At 35.0% G+C, this 24,569-nt stretch overlaps 1 protein-coding gene across 1 annotated transcript in view; it reads right to left on the bottom strand.

Moving 5' to 3' along the window:
- LOC123560695 (activating signal cointegrator 1 complex subunit 2-like) overlaps nt 1–24,494 on the bottom strand; it is a 59,455-nt gene extending 34,961 nt beyond the window's left edge. The window contains 9 exon segments of the mRNA XM_053516934.1: nt 214–317; nt 1,305–1,409; nt 2,233–2,463; nt 12,991–13,005; nt 13,007–13,087; nt 20,315–20,512; nt 20,914–21,084; nt 23,233–23,394; nt 24,361–24,494. Coding sequence (XP_053372909.1) covers nt 214–317; nt 1,305–1,409; nt 2,233–2,463; nt 12,991–13,005; nt 13,007–13,087; nt 20,315–20,512; nt 20,914–21,084; nt 23,233–23,394; nt 24,361–24,432 — 1,139 coding nt within the window. The 5' untranslated portion in view covers nt 24,433–24,494.
- Nucleotides 24,495–24,569: the final 75 nt, after the last annotated feature.

The raw sequence follows: 24,569 nt of genomic DNA, 5'->3' as shown, positions 1-24,569 counted from the left end.
TTGTTTTGAAGCCATTCTACCTAATACATGTACCAGGATTTTATTTTGTGGATTGACACAGAAATGAAATCAACGACACCTAGTCAGCCAAAGATAATACTGATTTCAAACTAGTTAAGTAAATTTTCTTCAAGTCTTGTTTGAACAAAGGACATAAAGGATTCTGGAGATGTTTTCTATAGCTTCTCTTCCTGAATTATCCTGTTTCCTTACCTAGGCATTGTTCTATCCACTTGCTGAAGTGACGGTGGCAGTCTGTCTTCTAAAACAGCATTTATAACTCTCTCTATGTCATAATTAAGTTCTTCTAAACATAACTGAAAATAACAATGTAATTTAACTTGTATGGTATGACAGGTCAATGTTACTGATATTCTAGTTTTCCTATGATTCAATAATCATCTACACACAGAATCATTGACAAGTTATCCACTTATTGTTTGATGCATCTGTTTGATATTAACATTTTTCATTAATTCATCTTTAAATATAAAGACATAATATCATTCATATCATACTAATTCTCCTCTAGTAACTCTGCATATTGATTTAAACTGGCGGGCATATGATTAGCTTAAGCACAGTAACCAAATTTTTTCTGACTCCTCTTGACTGTAATGATAGGCAGAGAACAAGGCAAACCAATGTTGTTATAAATATGTATATCAGATTTAAAAAAACTTGGAACATCCCTCTAAAAAAGTTTTTTTGTTTTATATCTCCTAATGTTGAATGTGCTGAGAGGAGGATTATGTTAACTGCAAACTTACAATGAACAAATTTATAATGTTGTAGAAGGCAAGTGGTCATCTAGTGGTTAGATGTCCAATATTACACCAGAACCAATTTTCACCAAGTGGACATGTTACTGTAACTAACACCAATAAGCTTAAAGCTTCCATCATTATTGCGCTTAAATAAATAAGTATAAACTATGCTTACTGTGAAATCATTTTTATTCGCGTAGGACGAATTTTCGCTTATTTCGCGCTAGGACCGATGCGCGAATTAAAGACCGTGCCATTATTATTTCTTAATTTTATTTTTCATTTCTAAAACAGAAAATGCGCGAAATAAAGCCCGCACGAAACAATCCTTTTTCACATTTGCACGAAATTTCATGCCAGCGAATTTAAATGATTTCACAGTATATTGTAATGATAGTTGCGATATTGCAATGCGTAAAATAGGATACCTGAAATAGGTGGGACCGTCATAATGATAGTTAAGATAATGAAGATGATTCTGACAATCACTCTGTTTGAAGGCCAGTGAAATAAGTTAATTAAAAATGAGATACTTACCTCAATAAATCCTTCACCAAGTTCGGGTAGTAAATCTTTCACTGAGGACACCATTGACTCTAGCTCCACACCTGTCACTTGTGGAGCACATGCTCCTACTGCATCCTGTAATACATTCAAATATCATTCACTCAGGAAATCTATGACTCTAGCTCCACAACTGTCACTTGTGGAGCACATGCTCCTACTGCATCCTGTAATACATTCAAATATCATTCACTCAGGAAATCCATGACTCTAGCTCCACTCCTGTCACTTGTGGAGCACATGCTCCTACTGCATCCTGTAATACATTCAAATATCATTCACTCAGGAAATCCATGACTCTAGCTCCACAACTGTCACTTGTGGAGCACATGCTCCTACTGCATCCTGTAATACATTCAAATATCATTCACTCAGGAAATCCATGACTCTAGCTCCACTCCTGTCACTTGTGGTGCACATGCTCTTACTGCATCCTGTAATACATTCAAATATCATTCACTCAGGAAATCCATGACTCTAGCTCCATTCCTGTCACTTGTTGAGCACATGCTCCTACTGCATCCTGTAATACATTCAAATATCATTCACTCAGGAAATCCATGACTCTAGCTCCACAACTGTCACTTGTGGAGCACATGCTCCTACTGCATCCTGTAATAAATTCAAATATCATTCACTCAGGAAATCCATGAATCTAGCTCCACAACTGCCACCTGTGGACCACATGCTCCTACTGCATCCAGTAATACATTCAAATATCATTCACTCAGGAAATCTGTGACTCTAGCTCCATACCTCTCACTTGTGGAACACATGCCCTTACTGCATTGTGTGATACATGCACATATTATTTACTGACAACATCACTGACTTTAAACCACCCACATGTTAACACAACTTTTTTCTAAACAAGACATGCACATATAAACAAAATACTTACTGAATCTTCGACCTGGTAGATGTCTGTGGGTACACTGCTAACTGCCACGGATACAGCTGAAGAAGTTTTCCCACCACCAACTGCACCAACAGTTTCTCCAGAGGATCCCTCAGGACTCTGTCTACCACCTCTTTTCATCGCTCCTTTTGGAGACTTCCTCTTACCATATGTAGAAAATGCACTATTGACTGCATCTTGTATATACTGAAGCCTAGTCTCATCTCTGGTGTGAAGTCAAGGGCTATACCATAACAAAAGCTGACAAACAAGAGGGCCATGATGGCCCTATATTGCTCACCTGTTATCATTGCACTTGAGGCCAAGAAGGTCCTCAGAAAAAATATCTAAGTCCAAAGGACAGGAACAATAAAAGGACGAAATTTAACCAAAAAGAAAAAAAAAATTCTTACAAGGTACAGATATGTCAAAATACACCTAAAAATTGGAGGTACCATCCATGTTGTACCACAGAAAAGTGGTCTCGGTTTTTCCCTACAGCCAATAATAAAAAAGTTACTAAAAATAAGCTATTTATAGTAATGTAAAAGGGAAGTAATTAAAAAAAAATATTGTAAGTGAACAAAAGAAGGATCTGCCAAATAAACCTGTTGACATAAATGAAATTTCAGATCAGTATCTTCATTAGTTACGGAGATATACCCATTTTAATTTGAAATAAAGGGAGGTAATTTGACATTAAATCAGTCCATAGTTATCTACCCTGATTGGCTCAGTCCAACTATTGACAATAATGAAATTTCAAATAAGTCCTATAAGTACTTACTGAATATAAATCCATCTTGATTACAATCAGGGGAGGAAGTCGGATATAAAATAACTCTGGAACCTACGACTGGATCTGATTTGTCATGGAATCCAGGATTTATTGTTGTTGAAGATATTTTGGAAGTTTGTATCAAACAAGAGGGCCATGATGACCCTATATCGCTCATCTGTTATCATTGCACTTCTTGTCCTCAGAAAAAATATCTAAGTTCAAAGGATAGGAACAACAAAGGGAAGAAAGTTAACCAAAAAGAAAAAAAAATTCTTAAAAGGTACATATATGTCAAAATACACAAAAAAATTGGAGGTATCATCCATGTTGTACCACAGAAAAGTGGTCTCGGTTTTAGCCAATAATAAAAAAGTTACTAAAAATAAGCTATTCATAGTAACGTAAAAGGGAAGTAATTAAAAAGAAAATTATTGTAAGTGAACAAAAGAAGGAATCTGTTGACATAAATGAAATTTCAGCTCAGTATCTTCATTAGTTACGAAGATATACCAATTTTAATTTGAAATAAAGGGAGGTAATTTGAAACAAAATCAGTCCATAGTTATCTACCCTGATTGGCTCAGTCCAACTAATGACAATAATGAAATTTCAAATAAGTCCTATAAGTACTTACTGATATAAATCCAGTTTGATTACAATCAGGGCAGGTAATCAGATATAAAATAACCTTCGATTGGCTCTGATTTGTCATGGAATCCAAGATTTATTGTTGTTGAAGATACATTTTTGTATTTTGGAAGTTTGTATCAATTAAAACCATAAATAAAGTCTCTATATGGCTGCAAAAGCCAAAATAGCCAATTTTGGACCTTTAAGGGGCCATAACTCTGGAACCCATAATGGAATCTCACCAGTTGAAGAAAAGAACCAAGATCTTATAGTGATACAAGTTGTGTGCCAGTTTGGTTAAAACAAAATCATAAATGAAGCTGCTATTGTGCAGACAAGGTCAAAATAGCTGATTCTGGCCCTTTCATGGGCCATAACTCTGGAACCCATAATGGAATCTCGCCAGTTCAAGAAAGGAACCAAGATCTTATGGTGATACAAGTTGTGTGCAAGTTTGGTTAAAATCAAATCATAAATGAAGCTGCTATTGTGCAGACAAGGTCAAAATAGCTAACTTTGGCCTTTCAGGGGCCATAACTCTGGAACCAATTATGGGGTCTGGCCAGTTCAACAAGGGAAATGAGATCTTATGGTTTTGTGCAAGTTTAATTAAATTCAAATCATAAATGAAGCTGCTATTGTGCAGACAAGGTCAAAATAGTTAATTCTGGCCCTTTCAGGGGCCATAACTCTGGAACCCATAATGGAATCTCGCCAGTTCAAGAAAGTAACCAAGATCTTATAGTGATACAAGTTGTGTGCAAGTTCAGTTAAAACAAAATCATAAATGAAGCTGCTATTGTGCAGACAAGGTCAAAATAGCTGATTCTGGCCCTTTCAGGGGCCATAACTCTGGAACCCATAATGGAATTTCACCAATTCACGAAAGGAACCAAGATCTTATAGTGATACAAGTTGTGTGCAAGTTTGGTTAAAATAAAATCATAAATGAAGCTGCTATTGTGCAGACAAGGTCAAAAAAGCTCATTCTGGCCCTTTCAGGGGCCATAACTCTGGAACCCATAATGGAATCTGGCCAGTTCAAAAAAGGAACCAAGATCTTATGGTGATACAAGTTGTGTGCCAGTTTGGTAAAAATCAAATCATAAATAAAGCTGCTATTGTGCAGACAAGGTCAAAATAGCTAATTTCGGCCCTTTCAGGGGCCAGAACTCTGGAACCCATAATGGGATCTGGCAAGTTCAAGAAAGGAACCGAGATCTTATGGTGATACAAGTTGTGTGCAAGTTTGGTTAAAATAAAATCATTAATGAAACCACTATCGTGCAGACAAGAAATTGTTGACGAACGAACGAGACGCACGGACTGACGAAGGACAACGGATGAAGGGTGATCACAAAAGCTCACCTTGTCACTATGTGACAGGTGAGCTAATAAAACCATAAATGAAGTCTCTATATGGCTGCAAAAGCCAAAATAGCCAATTTTGGACCTTTAAGGGCCATAACTCTGGAATCCATGATGTAATCCGGCCAGTTCAAAGAAAGGAATCAAGATCTTGTGGTGATACAAGTTGTGTGCAAGTTTGGTTAAAATCAAATCATAAATGAAGCTTCTATTGTGCAGATAAGGTCAAAATAGCTAATTCTGGCCCTTTCAGTGGCCATCACTCTGGAACCCATAATGGAATCTGGCCAGTTCAAGTAAAGAACCAAAAATCTTATGGTGACACAAGTTCTGTGCAATTTTGGGTTTAAAAAATCAATCATAAATAAAGCTGCTATTGTGCAGACAAGGTCAAAATAGCAAATTTTCGGGCCCTTTCAGTGGCCATCACCTGGAATCAATAATGGATCTGGCCATTTTCAAGAAAGTAACTGAGATCTTAGGTGATACAATTTGGGGTGCAAGTTGGTTAAAATAAAATCATAAATGAAGCTGCTATTTTTGCAGACAAGGTCAAAATAGCTAATTCTGGCCCTTTCAGGGCCATAACTCTGGAACCCATAATGGAAATCTGACCAGTTCAAGAAAGGAACCAAGATCTTATGGTGATACAAGTTGTGTGCCAGTTTGGTAACAAAAGGACCATGATGGTCCTGAATCGCTCACCTCTTCCCACATGACCCAGTTTTGAGTACGACGTCGTTTTTTTCTATTATTTGACATAGTGACCTAGTTTTTGAGCTCATGTGATCCAGTTTTTGAACTTGACCTAGATATTATCAAGAAAAAAAATTTCTGCCCAAAATTTTCATGAAGATCCATTGAAAAATATGGTCTCTAGAGAGTCACAAGGTTTTTCTATTATTTGACCTATTGACCTAGTTTTCGAAGGTAAGTGACCCTGTTTAGAACTTTACCTAGATATCATAAAGGGTAAAACATTTCACTAAATTTTCATGAAGATCTCATGAAAAATATGGCCTCTAGAGAGGTCACAAGGTTTTTCTATTTTTATACCTACTGCCTAGTTTTTGACCGCACATGACCCAGTTTCGAAAGTGACCTAGATATCATCAAGGTGAACATCAGATCAATTTTCATGAAGATCCATTGAAAAATATGGCCTCTAGAGAGGTCAAAAGATTTAATAATTTTAGACCGACTGAACCTAGTTTTTGATCGCAGTTGACTCAGTTTCAAAACTTGACCTAGATATCATCAAGGTGAACATTCTGACCCTATTCATACAGATCCCATGAAAGTATGGCCTCTAGAGGGGTCACAAGGTTTTTATTATTTGACCTACTGACCTAGTTTTTTATGGCACGTGACCCAGTTTCAAACTTGACCTAGATATCATCAAGGTGAACATTCTGACCAATTTTTATGGAGATCCATTCACAAGTATGGCCTCTTGAGAGGTCACAAGGTTTTTCTATTTTTAGACCTACTGACCTAGTTTTTGACCGCACATGACCCTGTTTCAAACTTGACCTAGATTCATCAAGGTGAACATTCAGACCAATTTTCATACAGATCCAATGAAAAATAGGCCTTTAGAGAGGTCACAAGGTTTTTCTAAATTTTTTGACCTACTGACCAGTTTTTGATGGCACGTTACCCCCCTTTCGAACTTGACTAGATACATCAAGATGAACATTCAGATTAACTTTCATACAGATCCCATAAAAAATGGCCTCTAGAGAGGTCACAAGGTTTTCTATTATTTAACCTACTGACCTAGTTTTTGATGGCACGTGACCCACTTTCAAAACCCGACCTAGATATCATCAAGGTGAATGTTCTGACCAATTTTTCATGAAGATGTCATGAAAATATGGCCTCTAGAGGGCCCCAAGGTTTTTCTATTTTTAGAACCTACTGACCTAGTTTTTGATGGCACGTGACCCAGTTTCGAACTTGACCTGATATCATCAAGATGAACATTCAGACCAACTTTTCATACAGATCCCATGAAAAATATGGCCTCTAGAGAGGTCACAAGGTTTTTTCTATTATTTGACCTACTGACCTAGTTTTTGACGGCACGTGACCCACTTTCGAACTTGACCTAGATATCATCAAGATGAACATTCAGAATAACTTTAAAACAGATTCCCCTGAAAAATAAAGGCCTCTAGAGAGGTCACAAGGTTTTTCTATTTTTAGACCTCCTTTTTGACGGCACGTGACCCACTTTCAAACCTGACCTAGATATCATCAAGGTGAATGTTCTGACCAATTTCATGAGGTCTGAAAAAAAATTGGCCTCTGAGGGTCACAAGGGTTTTTTCTATTTTTAGACCAACGACCTTTTTTTTGATGGCACGGCCCAAGTTTCGAATTTGACCTGATATCATAAAGAGAACTTTCAGACCAACTTTTTCAGATCCCATGAAAAATGGCCTTGAGGGTCAAAAGGGTTTTTTTCTATTATTTGATCGGCCCTATTTTTGGGGGACTGACCGAGTTCGAACTTCCCCTGTTCATCAGGTGAATGTCTGAAATTTCATGAATCTTGTGAAATATAGGGCTCTAGGAGGTCAAAAGGGTTTTTTTCTTTTTTTTAGACCTGTGCCCTAGTTTGATGCACGGACCCAGTTTCGAACTTGATCTGATATCTAAAGGGGAACATTCTGACCATTTCTGAAGTCTTGTGAAATTTTGGGCCTCTAAGAGGTAAAATTTTTTTTTTCTTTTCTAAAACTACTGCCCTATTTTGAGGCACTGACCCAGTTCGAACCTGACCAGATTCATAAAGGGAACATTCTGCCCTTTTTTTCAAAAAGATCTTGGAAAAAGGGCCTCTAGACAGTCACAAAGTTTTTTATTTTTAGCCTACTGACCTGTTTTTGACCCCGGACCCGTTTCGAATTTGACCTAATTTTATAAAGGTAAAACATTCTGCCAATTTTTCTAAAGATTTTGTAAAATTTTTGGGGCCTCTAGAGGGGTCAAAAGGGTTTTTTCTTTTTTTTGACCTACGACCTATTTTTTGCCCGCACGTGCCCCGTTCGAATTTGCCAGATTCTCAAGATAACCCTGACCAACTTTAAAAAGATCCCATAAAAAGTGCCCAAGAGTGGTCACAAGAAAAAAGTTTACGGACGCACGCAGCCCCGGGAACCAGCGACCCAAAAAAGTTTTTGGGAAAGGTGATTTAAAAAATCAAATCTAAATAAGTGCATTGGCGACAAGGTAAAATAGCAAATTTTTGGCCTTTCGGGGCCAAACTCTAATCCAAAATGGGCGGCCTTTCAAAAAAGGAAAACGAGATTTTATGGTGATACAAGTTGTGTGCAAGTTTGGTAAAAAAAAAATCTAATGAAACCCCCTATCGTACGACAAGAATTTTTGACGCACGGACTGGACGGACGAGGGACGAGGGTGACCAAAGTCACCTATGCAGTAAAAATTTGCATTAAGAGATACAAAGGGGACTGAAATTTTTATTAAAAATGGCTCTTTAATATTTTTTGGTAATAATTCCCGCTGTTTATTCCAGAAAACAAAACTTAGTTTTCGTTAAAAATTGTTTGAATAAGGTAGATACTTTGCAGATAATTTCAGCTGCTGGAGCTTCTTTTACAGGTTGCTGGTTGCATAATGAAAAGGTCACTTAATAGGGTGTACTTCTACAGTAAAAATGTGAATGGATTTTAAGCAAACTTTTAAAAATTTAATACAAAAAGTCCATGTACAATTCGAATACACTGTCACGTTTGATTGCTTTTATTAGTGAGTAAAAAGTCGCATTCAATAAGTGTTGTTAATTTTAGTGTTGTATTTATGAAGTTTGATGTTGAAAAATTTCAATTTCTCACAATTTTTACTACACATTTTAATATTTAGCAAAAAAATCCACCATCACCCTGGTATCACTCAAAAGGGCATTAATTCTTTTTCCACAGTTTTAATATTTGGTTAGAAACAAACCAAGACCAAAAATGATTTACATTAATTTCCTCAAAACAAATTTGTGTAGGGAATAAAATTAATGGACCTTGGTTCTATTAATCATGTTTCCTATTGTTTTAAAATTGGGGTGAAAAAAAAAAAGCGCTCAAGTTACATGGATTTTTTCCATGCCGCCCCCCCACCCACCCCCCCAAATTTACAAAATAAATTTAAAACTAACAAGAGACGTGTGGGAGAGAGGTTTTTTGGGACATTAAAAGACCAATCAATTTTTTGCCCTATCTTTGTTTCAATGATGTGCTAAGGAACTTTCCCCAAAAGAACCCTGGGGACAAATTTCAATTCACCCGGGGAAACTATGCAGACTTCATAGTCTCCAGAAATCGAAATAACAAAAAATTTGTTAATAAAAAAAAACCCCCTTCCCCTTTACAAAAATTTGTTGATGGAACCTGACAGTGTTTTTTTTTCTTCGATGTTTTTTTGTCAAACAGAAACTTCTTACAAAATTTTGATGTAATAATTAATCACAGAATATTTAGTTGAGAGAACGGGTCAAAAAATCAGAAATTAAACATAATAAGGGAAGGGAATAAAACCATATTCCCCTAAATCATATTGCCTATCCGATGTAACTCTAGACCAAATACTTTTTGTGGTACATGTGATGTGACAAAATTTTTAAAAGGCCCCTTTTTATGCTTTTTTTAAAACTTTTAAAAGGGCCCACAACTAGGGTTTGCGAGGTGCCCAACTTCATACCCTGTATAGAACCCGAAATTGTTTTATGACCAAGGTCAAATATTTTGAGATAAGTGCCACAACCTTTGGACCCCATATTTTTGATGTCATGGGCCACAACTCTGTCTTACTGGTGAATTCAAAGAAAACCAAGTGACCCCTTCAAATCGAATAAAACCAAAATTTTTTTGAAATCCAGGAAAATATTTTTAAAACTATGATGAAAAAAAAATTTTGGGAGGGAGGGGACACCCGGACAGATGCACCACATATAGTCTTTATAGATACTGTGAAATCACTTGAGTGGGCATGAAATTTTGTGGTTCTGGTCAAAAGGCTTTTCATGAATAGGTTATGAATTTAAACTTTTGGGTTAAAAAATGGGACTTTTGTTTTTTTTGGATTTTCTTTCAGGGATAGGTGAGGCATGAAATCCACAAACTTTTGTCTACCCAAGAAAAAAAAAAGGGAAAATAAAAATCCTTCGCTCTCCCAATTGGAGGACAAATTTTGAAATAATTTTCCAAAAAGTTTTAAAAAAGGTTCTCTGTAAAAAAAATAAATAAAAATTTTAAAATTGAAATATTCACAAACACTGGAACTGTAGAAAAGTAAAATTTGCAAAGGCTTGAGTCAAATCACTTAATTTCTAAATATCAAAATCAAAATCATTTTTTTTCTGTACAGATTGCCTTAGTTTTCATATGGGTACGATGCGTTTCAAACCTAAACACAAAAAAAGTTTATCTGTAAAGTAATGAGGTGCAATGTTTTTTTTATGCTGCTTCCACCAGAAAATTTAAAGATTTAAAGGGTCAGTTCTAGATTTATTTAGTAAGAAAACCCCTAAAGTTGTAACTGCGTTATCTATTGTACAACACTCCTTCCTATTACAGTTTTTTTTCAAAGACAATCGTAACAACACGAGCAAGACCCTGAAACACATCAGCGACATTTTCCCTACAAATTTTTCAATAATAAACCCATTTTTGTTTTAAACACTATTAGCTACTTTTTCACCCATACTTAATTTTCTTCTGGACAGAAGAAAACGCAAAAACCCTTTTTGTCTGAAACACTAAGTGAATTTTTTGCCTATTTAATTTTCCCTAACGGGGCTGTAACCCGCATAATCATTTTGTTGAAAAACTGTCTCGACACTTTAGCCAAATAAATTTCCACTAAGTTAGACGTTACGCATGTTTAGTTTTGTTGAAATCTGTAACTTACACTTTTGCCATTTCTTTCCTCTTCTCTAAAATAGGTGTATCCATTGACCCTTTTTGTCTGGAACACTGTCACGACATTTCTTTGCTTGAATCAAAGCGCTTCGAATCTGTTTTTCCCCCAAAAACAAAAAATAACCCCGCATGGAAATATGGGTTAGATAATTTATTGTGCCAAGACCTTTAAAAATAAAGACCCTAAAAATTTTAGGGTATTTTTTTTTAAACAACAGTCTCATTTTTTTTGTATGAATCCCTTTCCAGAATTTTTAAAAAAACCAGTAACGTTGTGACCTACTGACAATTGTTCAGAAATTGAAAAGCTGACGACTTTGCAAAACTATAAACTACTTCACGGGAGGGGTGGGGGGGGGGTAGGGGATAAAGAAGAAAACGAAGTTTAAAATGTTTAATAAAAATTTTTCCTAAAATTTGCCAAAAAACATTAAATCATTGACTGTCTAAAAAAAAAAGTACGCCCAATCTGCTGTTTTCCCGAAACTATAACGTATGGCTACACGACACAGCGTTCTGTTTACATCAGTACAATAGTACAGTTTGTACAAATGCGAATTGCCCTGGTTTAAAAAAAAAACTTGTTATAGCTAAAAAAAACTAAAAATTGAAAACACTTGTGATTGTAGCTAGAAAACAATTGGACTTTTAAATTTTCCCGCATAGCTACCCCAATAGTATGCTTGCTTAAAAAAAATTATTGCGTAAAAAAGCAAGAATATCATGATCGTTTACTAATTTTTTGTCAACTAGGGTAATACTTAACTTCTTTGTATCTGTCTCGCGTTTCAAAGTGACTGGCCTCTGGTATAAAGCCTCAAAAATGCAGGGAAACCTTTCAGAAATATAAAACATTAAGTAATTTAAAGAGATTAAATTTTAAAAACCCGAAAAATATCTGTTTAACGACCCACATTATTCAGTGGAATATTTTTTGTGAAAACTGAGAAAGCAATGATCCGGAAAGAAATCCAAAAGAAAATGCTTAAACTTGCATTTTATTAACTGCAAAGTCTACAAAATTTTTTCTCTACAAATAGCCCTATTACAGAAACTTTTCTTCTCGCGCAAAATTAAACGAGTCAAAGTACTTTTTATTGTCCTTCCTTTTTTTTGATTTTTATTATTTTTGTAAAAAAGAAATTTTTTTATTATTTCAAAGAAATAATAATGTTTTCTTCCAAGCTAGACATTTATTTAATAAATTTTGATAATGTTTTTTAAAAATTGGGTTTTTGTGAGAGTTTATGATGTTGTGAGATTTAGCTTTTTTTTACGAAAAAAATCATCACTTCAAGAGGATGAGAAAAATGCTTGAGTTATCCAGGATTTATGAATTGCTAGAATTAGCCACTGTACTTGTGCCATCGATGTTCCAGTTTTGTGTGTTGCGTGCGGGTGTTTTAAAGTTTTTTCAAAATTTTTCAGTCATATAAACAATGGTTTTATTTTGCGTGAGCACAATGCCCAACGTTTTAGTGTGCCTCACTGGAAATTTTTGCCAAAAACAGCGCGAACCCCCCCGTCACATCAACTGACCCGGGCTACCGTCCCAGCATATTTTCCCTTAAAGCTGGGTGAGTGAGGAAGCTACTTACCATTTTTTCGTCTTTGGTATGACCGGGCCGAAGAAACCCCCCATTCCCCCCCTCAAAGTGACGCTTTACCACTTGGTCTGGGCTTTGGTGTTTTAGTGATATTTCCCTTTTTTAATTTTAAATCTGCTTTTTTCATAGATTTTTTATCATTTAAGTATCTGACATTCTTCTTTCCCTTTTAACATTCTTGTATTTACCAAGTTTTCTCTTTATTCTAATGTATTCCCAAAATCACTTTTTAAAAAATAAATTTTCATTTTAAAAAAAAAAGAATGTGAACAAGTCTCTAAAAATTTCCAAAAAAACAAAAATAGCTAAAACAAACCCGATCAAAAAATCTTGTATGAAAAACTTGGCAAGCTGCTGGAAAAACACAAAAAGAGGTCAAGTATCCCCAAAGTCAGATAGGCAGTGCAATGTATTTAAAATCGGTATTTTTTGTAACCAAGGGCGTTTTTTTTTCCGTGGTCACTGAGCTTCTGTGGTGAGTGAGAGCCACTATCAAACTTGATTCCACATTTCTCCATAACACTGTCAAATACCTGAATGTTGAATTACTTGTGATTACTTTAAACCTATTCATTTTATATCTATCACATCTTACTAAATGGTTGTGGGCTGCTGCTCAGGTTTTAACCCAAAGACCTCGGATCAAAATCGCTGCTTAACATGTCCCCCGTGGGTCCCCTTTACTGTCAGTTTTACTAACATAAAAAATTGAAAAAGTGTTTGCTACAATTGCCTTACAGATCATTTAAAAATTTTTTCTTTTAAAGTTTGTTTTTGTAGTCTTTTTTAAAAGCTTTTAAACAAAGTAAGGGATCCTGGAGTATAAAAAAACTTCGAGAACTGTAACTTTGAAACGTCCCCCCCCTAATCTCACTCTTAATGATGAGGGAAAATTTAGCACTACAAAATTTCCGAAATATAATGGGCCGAAATATGCAAAAAAAATTTTTTTAAAAAGCTTAAGGAGGGAGGTTCCTTTATATTTTTTTGGCGCAGCCACGGAAGCTGCGTTTCGATTTCGCACGTTACGACAAAATAAAGCTTTTATATTAAATTTTTTGAAAACAAATCATAGACCTTCTTTATTGACGCTTTTGGTTTAAAATGCAGAAATAATGAATAAAATTGCCCGAAAATCTTCAAAAAAAATGTTGCCCTTAAAAAAGACGTCATTGACGTCATGACGTTTTGTGTCAGTTACCCCCAAAATTAACGCTTTTTCTTGAAAGTACGTAAGTTGTGCATTTTCTTTATTCAAATTTTTCAAAAAACCTTATTTGCTGAAATATTTTTTTTGAGCTTTGCTTGAATAATAATCAATTTTGCTTCTTTTATGTAGATTTTGAAATTTTTGCGGAATGTAAGAAAATGGTGATGGTAACCAATGTTATTTGGGGAAAAAAGTTGGGTGAGGGTTACTTGTTACGCCTTTTTAAATAAAAAATCTAGATTTTTATTTGTAAAACCTTTTTTAAAAAGTTCCGTTATAAAATTTTTTATTATATACCTAAAAATCTAAAAATTTTTTAAATTTCAGTAAAAATTTGGGTTTCTTGGGAATTGAATTGATGTTACCATGGAAAAAGAAACCCCGGCTTTGTATCAAATGAAAATTCAAAGCTTTTACAATTATTTAAAAAAACACGCTTCGGCTTTTTTTTTTATTTAAAAAAAAATTTCCATGGATAAAAGTAGCTGCTGAACGATTTTTCCTGAAAAAAGCCGACGGGGGTACGCGTAAGTATTCTAAGCTTTTGAAAATTTTTTGAATAAATGCAGATAACAGAAAATAAAATTACGTTAGAAATAATATGTTTTTTAAAACTAAACAACTAGAAAATTTAACTAAATTTAATATTATTTTTTAAAAATTACACAAAAAACAAGATATAAGCCCTTTTAAACATCTCTGTTGCCCTGGTTTCTTTAAACTTTAAGAAAAATAGGGTACCATGTATAGTGCTTGGTATTTTGCTAATAATATTACCCAAATATTCCATGTTGGTCATTAACAGAATGGCACTGAAGCCGTCGAAAACCCCTATTTTTATACATAGTTGTTTAAAACTGAGAGAAAATGCGTTACCATGGAAACACGAGCCCCGCGACATATACATTTTAAGCTTATCTTAGAAAGCTAACGTGCATACTAGTAAAATTAAAGATTATGTTGACTTCTACGGATATCAATGAAACTAAAATACACCGAAAAGTGTTAAATATCCGTATTTTCCTTCTTCTTTCAATATGAAATACCTTTGGATGGTCATGTTCTTCAAACCTGGCTAAAAATTGAACTTGAAGGGACAGAGACAAACGAAACTGAGATTTTAGCAGTTAAAACTTCATATTACACGAAACACAAAAAGATGCTGCGGTTCAACTAATTTGAATTTACCCTTGTAACAAGGTAACCTACCTCCTTAAGAATGTAACAGGCAACATAGCCAGTAAAACTACAGGTAAACTGGCAACCTAACCTTAATACACTTTTCAATTGACTATGCTCTGTGAATGTGAGCGAAATTTACATTTCACAATATACAGTCACTATATGTAAATGAAAGAGCGTTAAAAGTGGAAACTGTGTATTTCATTCACTATTGGGAATAAATATAGACTTACTACCAATGAAAACTACAAACTTTTCACAGTTCCTGGTTGTTTTGCAACTTCAAAACTATTCGGAAACATGACTATCGCTAAACTTGCAAACTTAAGGTGGTTCGCGGGGTTCCTACCAAAATTTCGAAGTATGAGATATAAGACTGATATTAAGTCTGTATGTACTCACATCTCCTGTCTTTCATTTGGAGAAAAAAGAAAATCGTTCCGAGTCCACATTTCCTTTGAAGAGCGCCACCTAGCGGCACATGTATTTTTCAAGGGAAAACGCCGTTTTTCTGTAATAATCGCATTAAAATCAATGTTATTACATTTTTTCAAACTCAAGAATATAGCTAAATTCAATGTTATTGTTTGCATGTTGCATTTTGTAAATTAGTTCATTTAGAAAATGCTTAAATAAAGAGATATCCGTAGTAGGGGTGGGGAAAAATGGCGAAAATATTCAATGTGTTTCATGGCCGTTTAGCCGAAATAAAATAAAACGGAACGGTCAAAGTTCTTGATTTTCAAATATATTCTTCTTTAATCATTTCTGAACAAGAAAAAAAAATAAAAATAGGGGGTCTTCACGGCAGATTTTTTGTAAACTTACTTTTTATTTGTTTTGGTAATGTAAATATTGTGACGTAGATACGTCTTTTATGGTGTTAACGTCACACAAACGTTTTGTTCATTATGTCCTTTAAAGATACATTTTTGTATAAGCAGGATGATGAAAGTACACAAAAATGAAATATTTTTACTAAATAGATTCACAGTGTTAAGTAATTTACAATCTAAGTATATCATCTAGAAATATACTTTCTTGACAGTTCAACAATTTCCTTAAAGACGTTAATTATTTTGTTTATATTATTATGTAAAATGTCATTTAAAAATGATGACCACGGACACCCTTGCCGTTTCTGTCAGGGTATTAAAATTTCAGCCCGTCTCAAATTCTATTAGACTAGCTGTCTGCAAGAACAGAGCCTACATTCACATGGATTTCTGAATACTGGCGTCGTAATTAGCATTGCGTGCAACCAATACGCATCTGCTAAATTGTTTTGTCCATTTTTGAAACAGTTTTAGAGCTAACTTAATGCATGAAGACTTCACTGGAATCAATTCATGGTACATTTTTAAGCCATGGATCTCCAACGTAATGATCACAGTAATTCATTAAGGAATATATCCAGTCGGTGGTTGCTTGTAGACTTCACTATATTCATTTTAATTATGATACAATTGTGATCCATGATATGCAAAACTGTGAAAATAAAATCAACAGAAAAATCTGACAAGGCGCTTCAAAACGCATAAATGTAAAATCCCCATTTGATGCTTGCATGTCGTAACTTCTGTTCACTTTGCGCTCAGTGTCACGGACATTCTTTATGCGGTGTTGCTCATTGCAGTCTGTCACAGCTGGAGCGGTCTTCTGCGCATGTCCTGAACTGATTAACAATCGGAGCGCACGGCAAAAATACGCAAATAATTGTACGACAGCATGCATTTAGTGTATAATATGTATAATATACTGACAAAAGGTTAGGGTTAGTATTACAATGGTCACAAAATATATACATTAAAGATAATTTTCATTCAAATTGCTTGAATCCGGTATATACCGGGGTCTGTAATTTATACAGGCGTTCCAGGTCTACAGTTGCAGTGAGTTGCAGTCCTGAAATATCCGAATTTTTTCGCATCTGCGTCAAAATGCACTTTTACACTAAATACAAGTCAAATATTTTGTTTTCAGCATTCTGGCGAAAACATTTCAAAGTACATGTAAATTGTGGTTTTATTTATTTCTTAGTTTTATCCGTCTTTTAAATTTTTTGAAACACCAAAAGAAATGCACGAGATGAAATCATAGTGGTTACTTTTTTGATATTACATTCAGCACTGGAATACCATACTTCGATTTTGGAATAAAACCTTCATCAAATAAGAATGATCCCAATTTGCCGTCAAAATTCTATAATCGAAACTCTTTGTATGTATAACAGTGAACCATGTCGAAAGTGCGTTTCCTTGAAAACATCTGACAGAAACAGCGGGTCTGAACAATGAATGCATGCCTCTAAACCTTTCGCAAGAGCAGCCTCAGTTAAACCACCCTTCTTCCATCTTTCCATCCTAAAATATCGTCTGCGTCGACTGTATCTGTTTTATATTATTTTCTGAATGTTTTGAAGCGAAATGAGTTAGAGTTTTATTTTTGTTGTGTCATTTTGAAGCAAGTTTTCCCTCAATACGGTTTGCATTGTGCATTCACGTTGACGTTATAAATTTAATGCACTAAGCGGCCCCAAAATGAGCTTTATTCAAGTAACGGTTTCAAGTTCACAGACTGAAGTACATTTTTACCGTAAGAGGCATTATCTCATTTATCCATCATCTGCTTAAGATTCCATGATTTTATTTATTGAAAATATTCAATATAGGTTTAAAAAGCAATAAATATAATACACAATTAGAATTATAATGAAAATCAAAACCTCTAAATAAAGTTACATGTCATAACAAAAAAGAAACATATTAATGTTTTAGCCACCCTTCAAAAATTTCTTTTTCGTTAAAAATGTATTTCATTTTTGTCTGGAAAACAGTTTCACCACATTTCGTATCTTGTATCTTCGTTGTTAGCTGGTCACTTGAAATATTGAAACAATAAGGAGTGTCGTTCAGTTTTGCACTTAAACATTTCATACAAAAGGTAAAATGAGCCGCGCCATGAGAAAACCAACATAATGGTTTTGCATCCGTGCAGTCTAGTCAGGATCCATGCTGTTCGCTAACAGTTTCTCTAATTGCAATAGGCTTTGAAAGCGAACAGCCTGGAGTCTGAATCCATGCTGGTCGCAGCGCCACTATGTTGGTTTTCACATGGCGCGGCTCAATGTAAATTTGCAAATCACACTTTTTTTTCTATTTCTTTGTCGGGGAATAATTAAAGAAACCTATGTTTGAAAATAAAGAATTGTGACTCCGTTTTAATTCATAGCGGATAAACTGATAAGGTTTTTTTCTACACCCCCACCCCCGTCCCCCAATACTTCACTAATCCTTAAATACGGAGTCAGATACGCGAGTTATGCAAGATTAAACATTTTCATAAAAAATCCAACCACTTATGAACATGAACATGTTGAATAATTTCACCGAAACTGTGGGCAAGTAGCTTTAACTGACTCTGATATATGTTCCTAGATAATATACTTTGACTGCAAAATACGCATTAATTTACATCATGTGAATATATTCAAATAAAAAAGATTCTAAAGATTTTTGTAAACTCTGAAGGTCCTGTTTATATCAATGAAAGACATAATGAAATCAGCGTTTGCGCGACGTTAACGCCGTCATTGTGTATCAACGTCACAAATTTTACATTACCAAAACAAATAAAAAGTAAATTTGCAAAAAATCTGCCGTGAAGACCCCCAATTTTTATTTTATTTTCTGGTTCAGAAATGATTAAAGAAGAATATATTTGAAAATCAAGAACTTTGACCGTTCCGTTTTATTTTATTTCGGCTAAACGGCTATGAAATACATTGAATATTTTCGCTATTTTTCCCCACCCCTACTACGGATATCTCTTTATCTAAGCATTTTCCAAATGAAATAATTTACAAAACGCAACATATACACAATAACATTGAATTTAGCTATATTCCTGAGTTTGAAAAAATGTAATAACATTAATTTTAATGAGATTATTACAGTAAAACGGCGATTTCCCTTGAAAAATACATATGCCGCCAGGTGGCGCTCTTCAAAGGAAATGTGGACTCGGAACGATTTTCTTTTTTCTCCAAATCAAAGACAGGAGATGTTAATACATACATACCTAATATCAGTCTTATATCTCATACTTCGAAATTTTGGAAGGAACCCCGCGAATCACCTTAAATGGCATGAAACCATTTGTAGGTTAACAGTATATCATCCATTTTCTCAAATGTTACAGTTCAAATATTTTCTGAAAAAGGTAAAAGGAAATTCTACACACATCAATGTTATTCTCTTAATAAACAGTAACGGAACAAGTTTTATGATACAGAGGAGAGACAGTAGCCTGAGAGGAAGCAGGAAAATATGTTTTCACTTGCACAGATCAGAGATATTCTGTAAGAAAGGGTGAGGACTGGACTGTAAGGAAACCAAAGGGCATCAGTGAGGCAGAAAGAAAATATGAGGTCAGTGACAAAGATGTCTGGATCTGTTTGATAGGTTTATGAGCTGTTTTTGAGGTAGGGAAGATGGAGATGAATTTATCAGAGATGCATGGAAGACTAATGCTGGGAGAGGATAATTGTATGGTCAGAGACTGTGATATGTGCTAGGAGATCTAGGATGAGTTATATCAGGAAAAGAAATGGTGGCAGTGAGGTAGAGAGTGGATACATTCTGGAAGTCAGTTCAGAGGTGCATATCTTGACAAGGGATTCTTCACTGAGATTAAGAGTGTAACGATAAATCTAAATTCACTGTATCACGATACATTAGTCTGGCGATATGCGTATCATATCAAAGGCCTGTTTCATGATACAGAAACAATACAGTAAAAATAGAAACACTGAATGAAAACATTCATACAATCAGCATTAAAAATAGTAACTAAACAAATTTATCTTTTATAAAAATTTCTTTAACTTTAAAAACAAGTATCGTGAGACTAGCGTATCATTACACCCCTGAGATATGGGATGAGTTATATGTCCATATGGAAGTTGTTTTTTTTTTGTTGGATTTAACGTCGCACCGACACATGATAGGTCATATGGCGACTTTCCAGCTTTAATGGTGGAGGAAGACCACAGGTGCCCCTTCGTGCATTATTTCATCACGAGTGGGCACCTGGGTAGAACCACCGACCTTCCGTAAGCCAGCTGGATAGCTTCCTCACATGAAGAATTCAACGCCCCGAGTGAGGCTTGAACCCACATCGATGAGGGGCAAGTGATTTGAAGTCAGCAACCTTAACCACTCGGCCACGGAGGCCCCCATATGGAAGTTTATGTGGTCTTTGAGGGAGAATGAGTTTTTGGTCAAAAAAGGAATGTCAGGCAAGTGGAGGAGAGAGGTGATCTATGATGAGTGGAAACAATATAGCCATACAACATAAATAAACCAACCTGTGACAATGTACTTATAGTCTGTGCTAGGTCCTCATTGTATTTAGGTTGCTTGGTGAAGATATTCTCAATCATTTTCGCCAGCAGAGCACCATTTCCCTGACCATACAGTACACACAGATCCAATAGTTTCGGAATATCAAATATAAAATTCTCATATAGAATTTCTCCAAAAACACTTGGAGTGATGTAACATTCCTGAAATTCAATAAAAACAAAGCCATTCTGTTGACAGCTATTAAGGTTCACAGAACTGAACAAAACAACTGTGAAATATTAAAACCTTTTTGGCAAAAAGTTTTGGTATGACCAAAACAACCTATTTGCTTTGACATGAATTTTATTGGTTTACTCTATAATTAATCCTCCATAACTGTTAATGATTTCAAAATAAATTAAAAAAGTTCTTTCATTAAAGGCAAGTGTTCTTATTTGCAGTGAGACTATACTATTTTGTGGATTTTCCTGGGTACAGTCTTATTCAAAGAAGCAAATTAATTGCCAATTATTTTATTTTTTTAACTTGAAACCTTAACCTCCATAAAAGAGTAAGGTTAAAAAGGGTTTGCACAAAACATAGTTGCGTGTTTAAGACAAACCTTGGATTCTTTAAATGTGGACATGCGTACGCATGTCATGAACACAAGTCTGTGAACTTCATTATGTTTTTCTCTTGCATGTTCAGGTAATTCCTGCAGCACATTGTAAGACCTTGGAGCAAAGCGAAGATAACTGTCTATGCAGCGATGCAGAGTCTCATCAAATATAGCCTGTAAATTACCATGTTTATAAGATAGAATGGCAACGTCGTAGATTTTTGACAGTGGTGGAAGACCTGGGGTGCCCCTCCAAGCATTACTTCAAGCACTGGCTGGCACATGGGTAGAACCACCTATCATCCATTTTTAAACAAACTAGCTGGATGACTTCCTCGCCTGGAAAAATTCTACACCCCAAAGGAGGTTTGGAACTCACAACAGTTACTACTGTGTTAGCAAAGTTTTAAGTGATTTATGTAAAATGTAAATCCAGGATTTTTTTATTGTGACTATCATTTTTGTATTCAACACAGCATTGAAATAATGGAATTTTTAGTCAAAATGAATTTTTTTTTCAAAAATATACCAGTATGATATTCTAATGCTAAAAAAGGCTTGTTGGCCATAAAATACGTAAATTGAATCAACTGAACAATCTTTCTTTATCATGTGCTATTTCTCTTGTTCTTCAACTGACAGGCAATGTATACATGTAGATGATATTAAATGAGTGTCTTTTCATATTAGAAATATTAAACAAGCTAAATGAAATATTGATTTTTATTCAATTATTTTAATAAATTCAATGTAGAAATATATTATGTCACATGTTGGTCATTTTTTTTGTAAAACATCAAAAGTTCCTCTTTCTTTAAGTATTAAAGTATCAAAGACACAATCAATTTGAACATTGTCTTCTATGCTTAAAACATCAAAATTCATTTTACCCAACACCAGAATGTATTATATGGGATAATTACACCACACCAGACTTACCATAAGAGAGTAAGTTAAATCTGAAACCAGACTTAATCAGAAGAAAGCTAGTTTACAGTACACAAAACCAGACTTTACCATAAGAGGGTCAGTTTACCTGACACCAGACTTACAATAAGAAAGGTAGTTTATTTGACTTCAGCATTAGCTTATTTACCTGACACAAAACTTCATCATAACAGAGCTAGTTTACCTCATTTATCTTATAAGAGAAGTTTACCTAACACACAGTTTTATCATACAAGAGATAGTTAACCTAACCAGGGCTCCAGATAATTTTTTTTGGCCTATGAGTATTAACTCATCATAATTTTTGTGAATGAGTGAAATGGTAAAATCTGAAATTTACTAGGAGTAATTTTACTACTGAAAATTTGTAAATGTGAAAAAAAAAGAAAACGGTTTTATAACATATTTATTAATTTGGTGTAACACCCATGAATTTGTTTGCAGTTCAGTTTCAATTCAGCATTCAAGTTTTTGCTTTTTGTACTCCCTTGGCTTACTTTGGCTTAATAGAATACTCAGTCTAGCTTTAAATATGTTTCAATGATCGTTCTTGTTGGTTTAAAGATGCGTCGAGTGTTTGTTCACTTTTTACAACCTTAGAAAGAGACATTTTGTTGTTTATTCCACACCGGAGGTTGATATTTTAAATTGACACTGCTTTAAAATACATTACCATACCATTAATATTGTTTCCCAACCATTTGATTTACAAATGCATTGGGTTTATAATATAGTTTAACTTACAAAGTACCATTCAATGCGTGTGACGTACGTTCTCTGTTGGAGAATTAATACTGACCGTGCTTTGTTAAGTAAAGCCTTTAGATGATTCAGATTTTGTTTATGCTAGTAAAAAGTCATTGCAGGAGTTTCTGTAGTTTCTTACACATTTTAATATGCTTAAAAATGATCGCAAAGTATGCGTATATGCATTATTTCAAAGCGTAATTTACGCTAATACGCATTTTATCTGGAGCCCTGCCTAACACTATAAGCTGTCAGTGGGTACTTGTCATGCCGCCCGTAGGGCGGTGTGACAATCCACCAACAACTGACTTGTTTTCCCTGTCAGGAGGCTCTGATAAAAATGGATCTATTGCTTGAAAGGTAATAATAAGGTTTATCTTCTGTTCATGACTTTAGTTGTTTTACTGAATGAAGATAGGTGATAACAACTCTTGGTTTCTTTATAAGGGTCATCTGGAATGTCAATTGAAAACATTAACTTTTTCTTCTTATCAGCAGCAGTGCATGGAAATTTGAAGTCATATTTTCTCTTCCATTTTATGGGAAAATCTCTTGAAGGAAAACAATAGAATTTATCTTACAAGATACTTTACCTGACACCAGAATTTATTATATGAGATAGTTTACCTGACACCAGAATTTATTATGTGGAAGTTGTAACAGCCAGTGTAAATCATCTTCTATGAATTTAATCCTTTCTAACCATGCCTCATACTGTCCCTTGTCTGACAGATCCTTTGGAGGGGCCTGGTAGCTCACAAACTGAACTTGTTCCATCCATCTCGGGTCCTGAAAACAAAAGTACCAATGCATGTCAGATCACCACAGTGAACAACTGTAAGAGGTTTCAATCTATTCCCATATTTAAGTTTTTACTGGAGCTGTCAGAGGAGATTGGGTGCTTGACTATTTCAATACCAGAGAGTGAAATAGAGCATATCGTTCTGAGGAATCATTGGAGTGACTTATTATCCCTGGTGTAGATGATGATGCTGGACAACACTGAGTAGGAGTTAAAACATTTTAGTAATGACAGAAATAGAGTGAAAGCTAGTGCATCAAAACACTAACCAAAATATCAAAGTCTACATATACAGTGGGTTTTTTTTCTGGCTAAATTGGGGCCAAAACTGGGCCCCAATTCCAACAATGGCAAGTAGTATGTTTTTTTTTTCCTAATTTCAAAGCTAAAATTCCCGAAGTTCATTTTTTTTCTCAATTTTTTCAGACAAGACTGTACCTATGAAACCTTAAACATATGAAACTCAAGACAATTTGCTAACTTAACGCATACTGGCTGGCGACCACCAAATCCGGACGACCACCAAACCGGACAGTCACGTTAATGCGCTAAATGGTTAAACACAATCGGCTCAGGTGTATCGGATAATTTAATTGGCTTTCACACTTCTCGGGGAAAATCTTGCAAGTACCAGAAGTAGGCAGAGCTTAAATTATGCTATCGGCGTGTGTCTGTGTATTCAACACTCATTCTGACACCGTGCAAATTGTCAACAGTCCTGGTAGCGGTAATTAGCGAATGCGGATATCAAAGAAAATCGGGCAACTTGCCTTTCGCATTGAGGTTAGTTTTGAGCCAAGTTTGAAGTTTCAAAGTGCCTATTTCGCTCAAGTCGCCCGCTCGCAAGATCCCTGGCCTACAAATTATTTGGACTATTTAACTAAGCCAAATGCGTATAAAAGGTAGCATGACAGAGCCCTTCATTTAAACAACAGTTACAAAAGTTCCCTTACCAGTGCAGCTACAGTTTGTTTACTTTTCCCTGATTCTACAATAACATGCAATTTATCTAATGGCACACTCATGGTGAACTGTCAAGAAGATGTTGATGTTGCGCAATGAAATATTACGAATGTATCCGAATGAAAATCTGGCTTAGGATCAGTTATTAAATTTACGCTCTTTTATATCGAAAACGTTAAAAAATGAAGACTAATTTTGC

The sequence above is a fragment of the Mercenaria mercenaria genome, chromosome 10 (genome assembly GCF_021730395.1).
Source record: "Mercenaria mercenaria strain notata chromosome 10, MADL_Memer_1, whole genome shotgun sequence".
Classification (NCBI taxonomy): Eukaryota; Metazoa; Mollusca; class Bivalvia; order Venerida; family Veneridae; genus Mercenaria; species Mercenaria mercenaria.
Note: the sequence above shows the minus strand (reverse complement) of the source record. Positions and strands in the feature narration are given on the sequence as shown.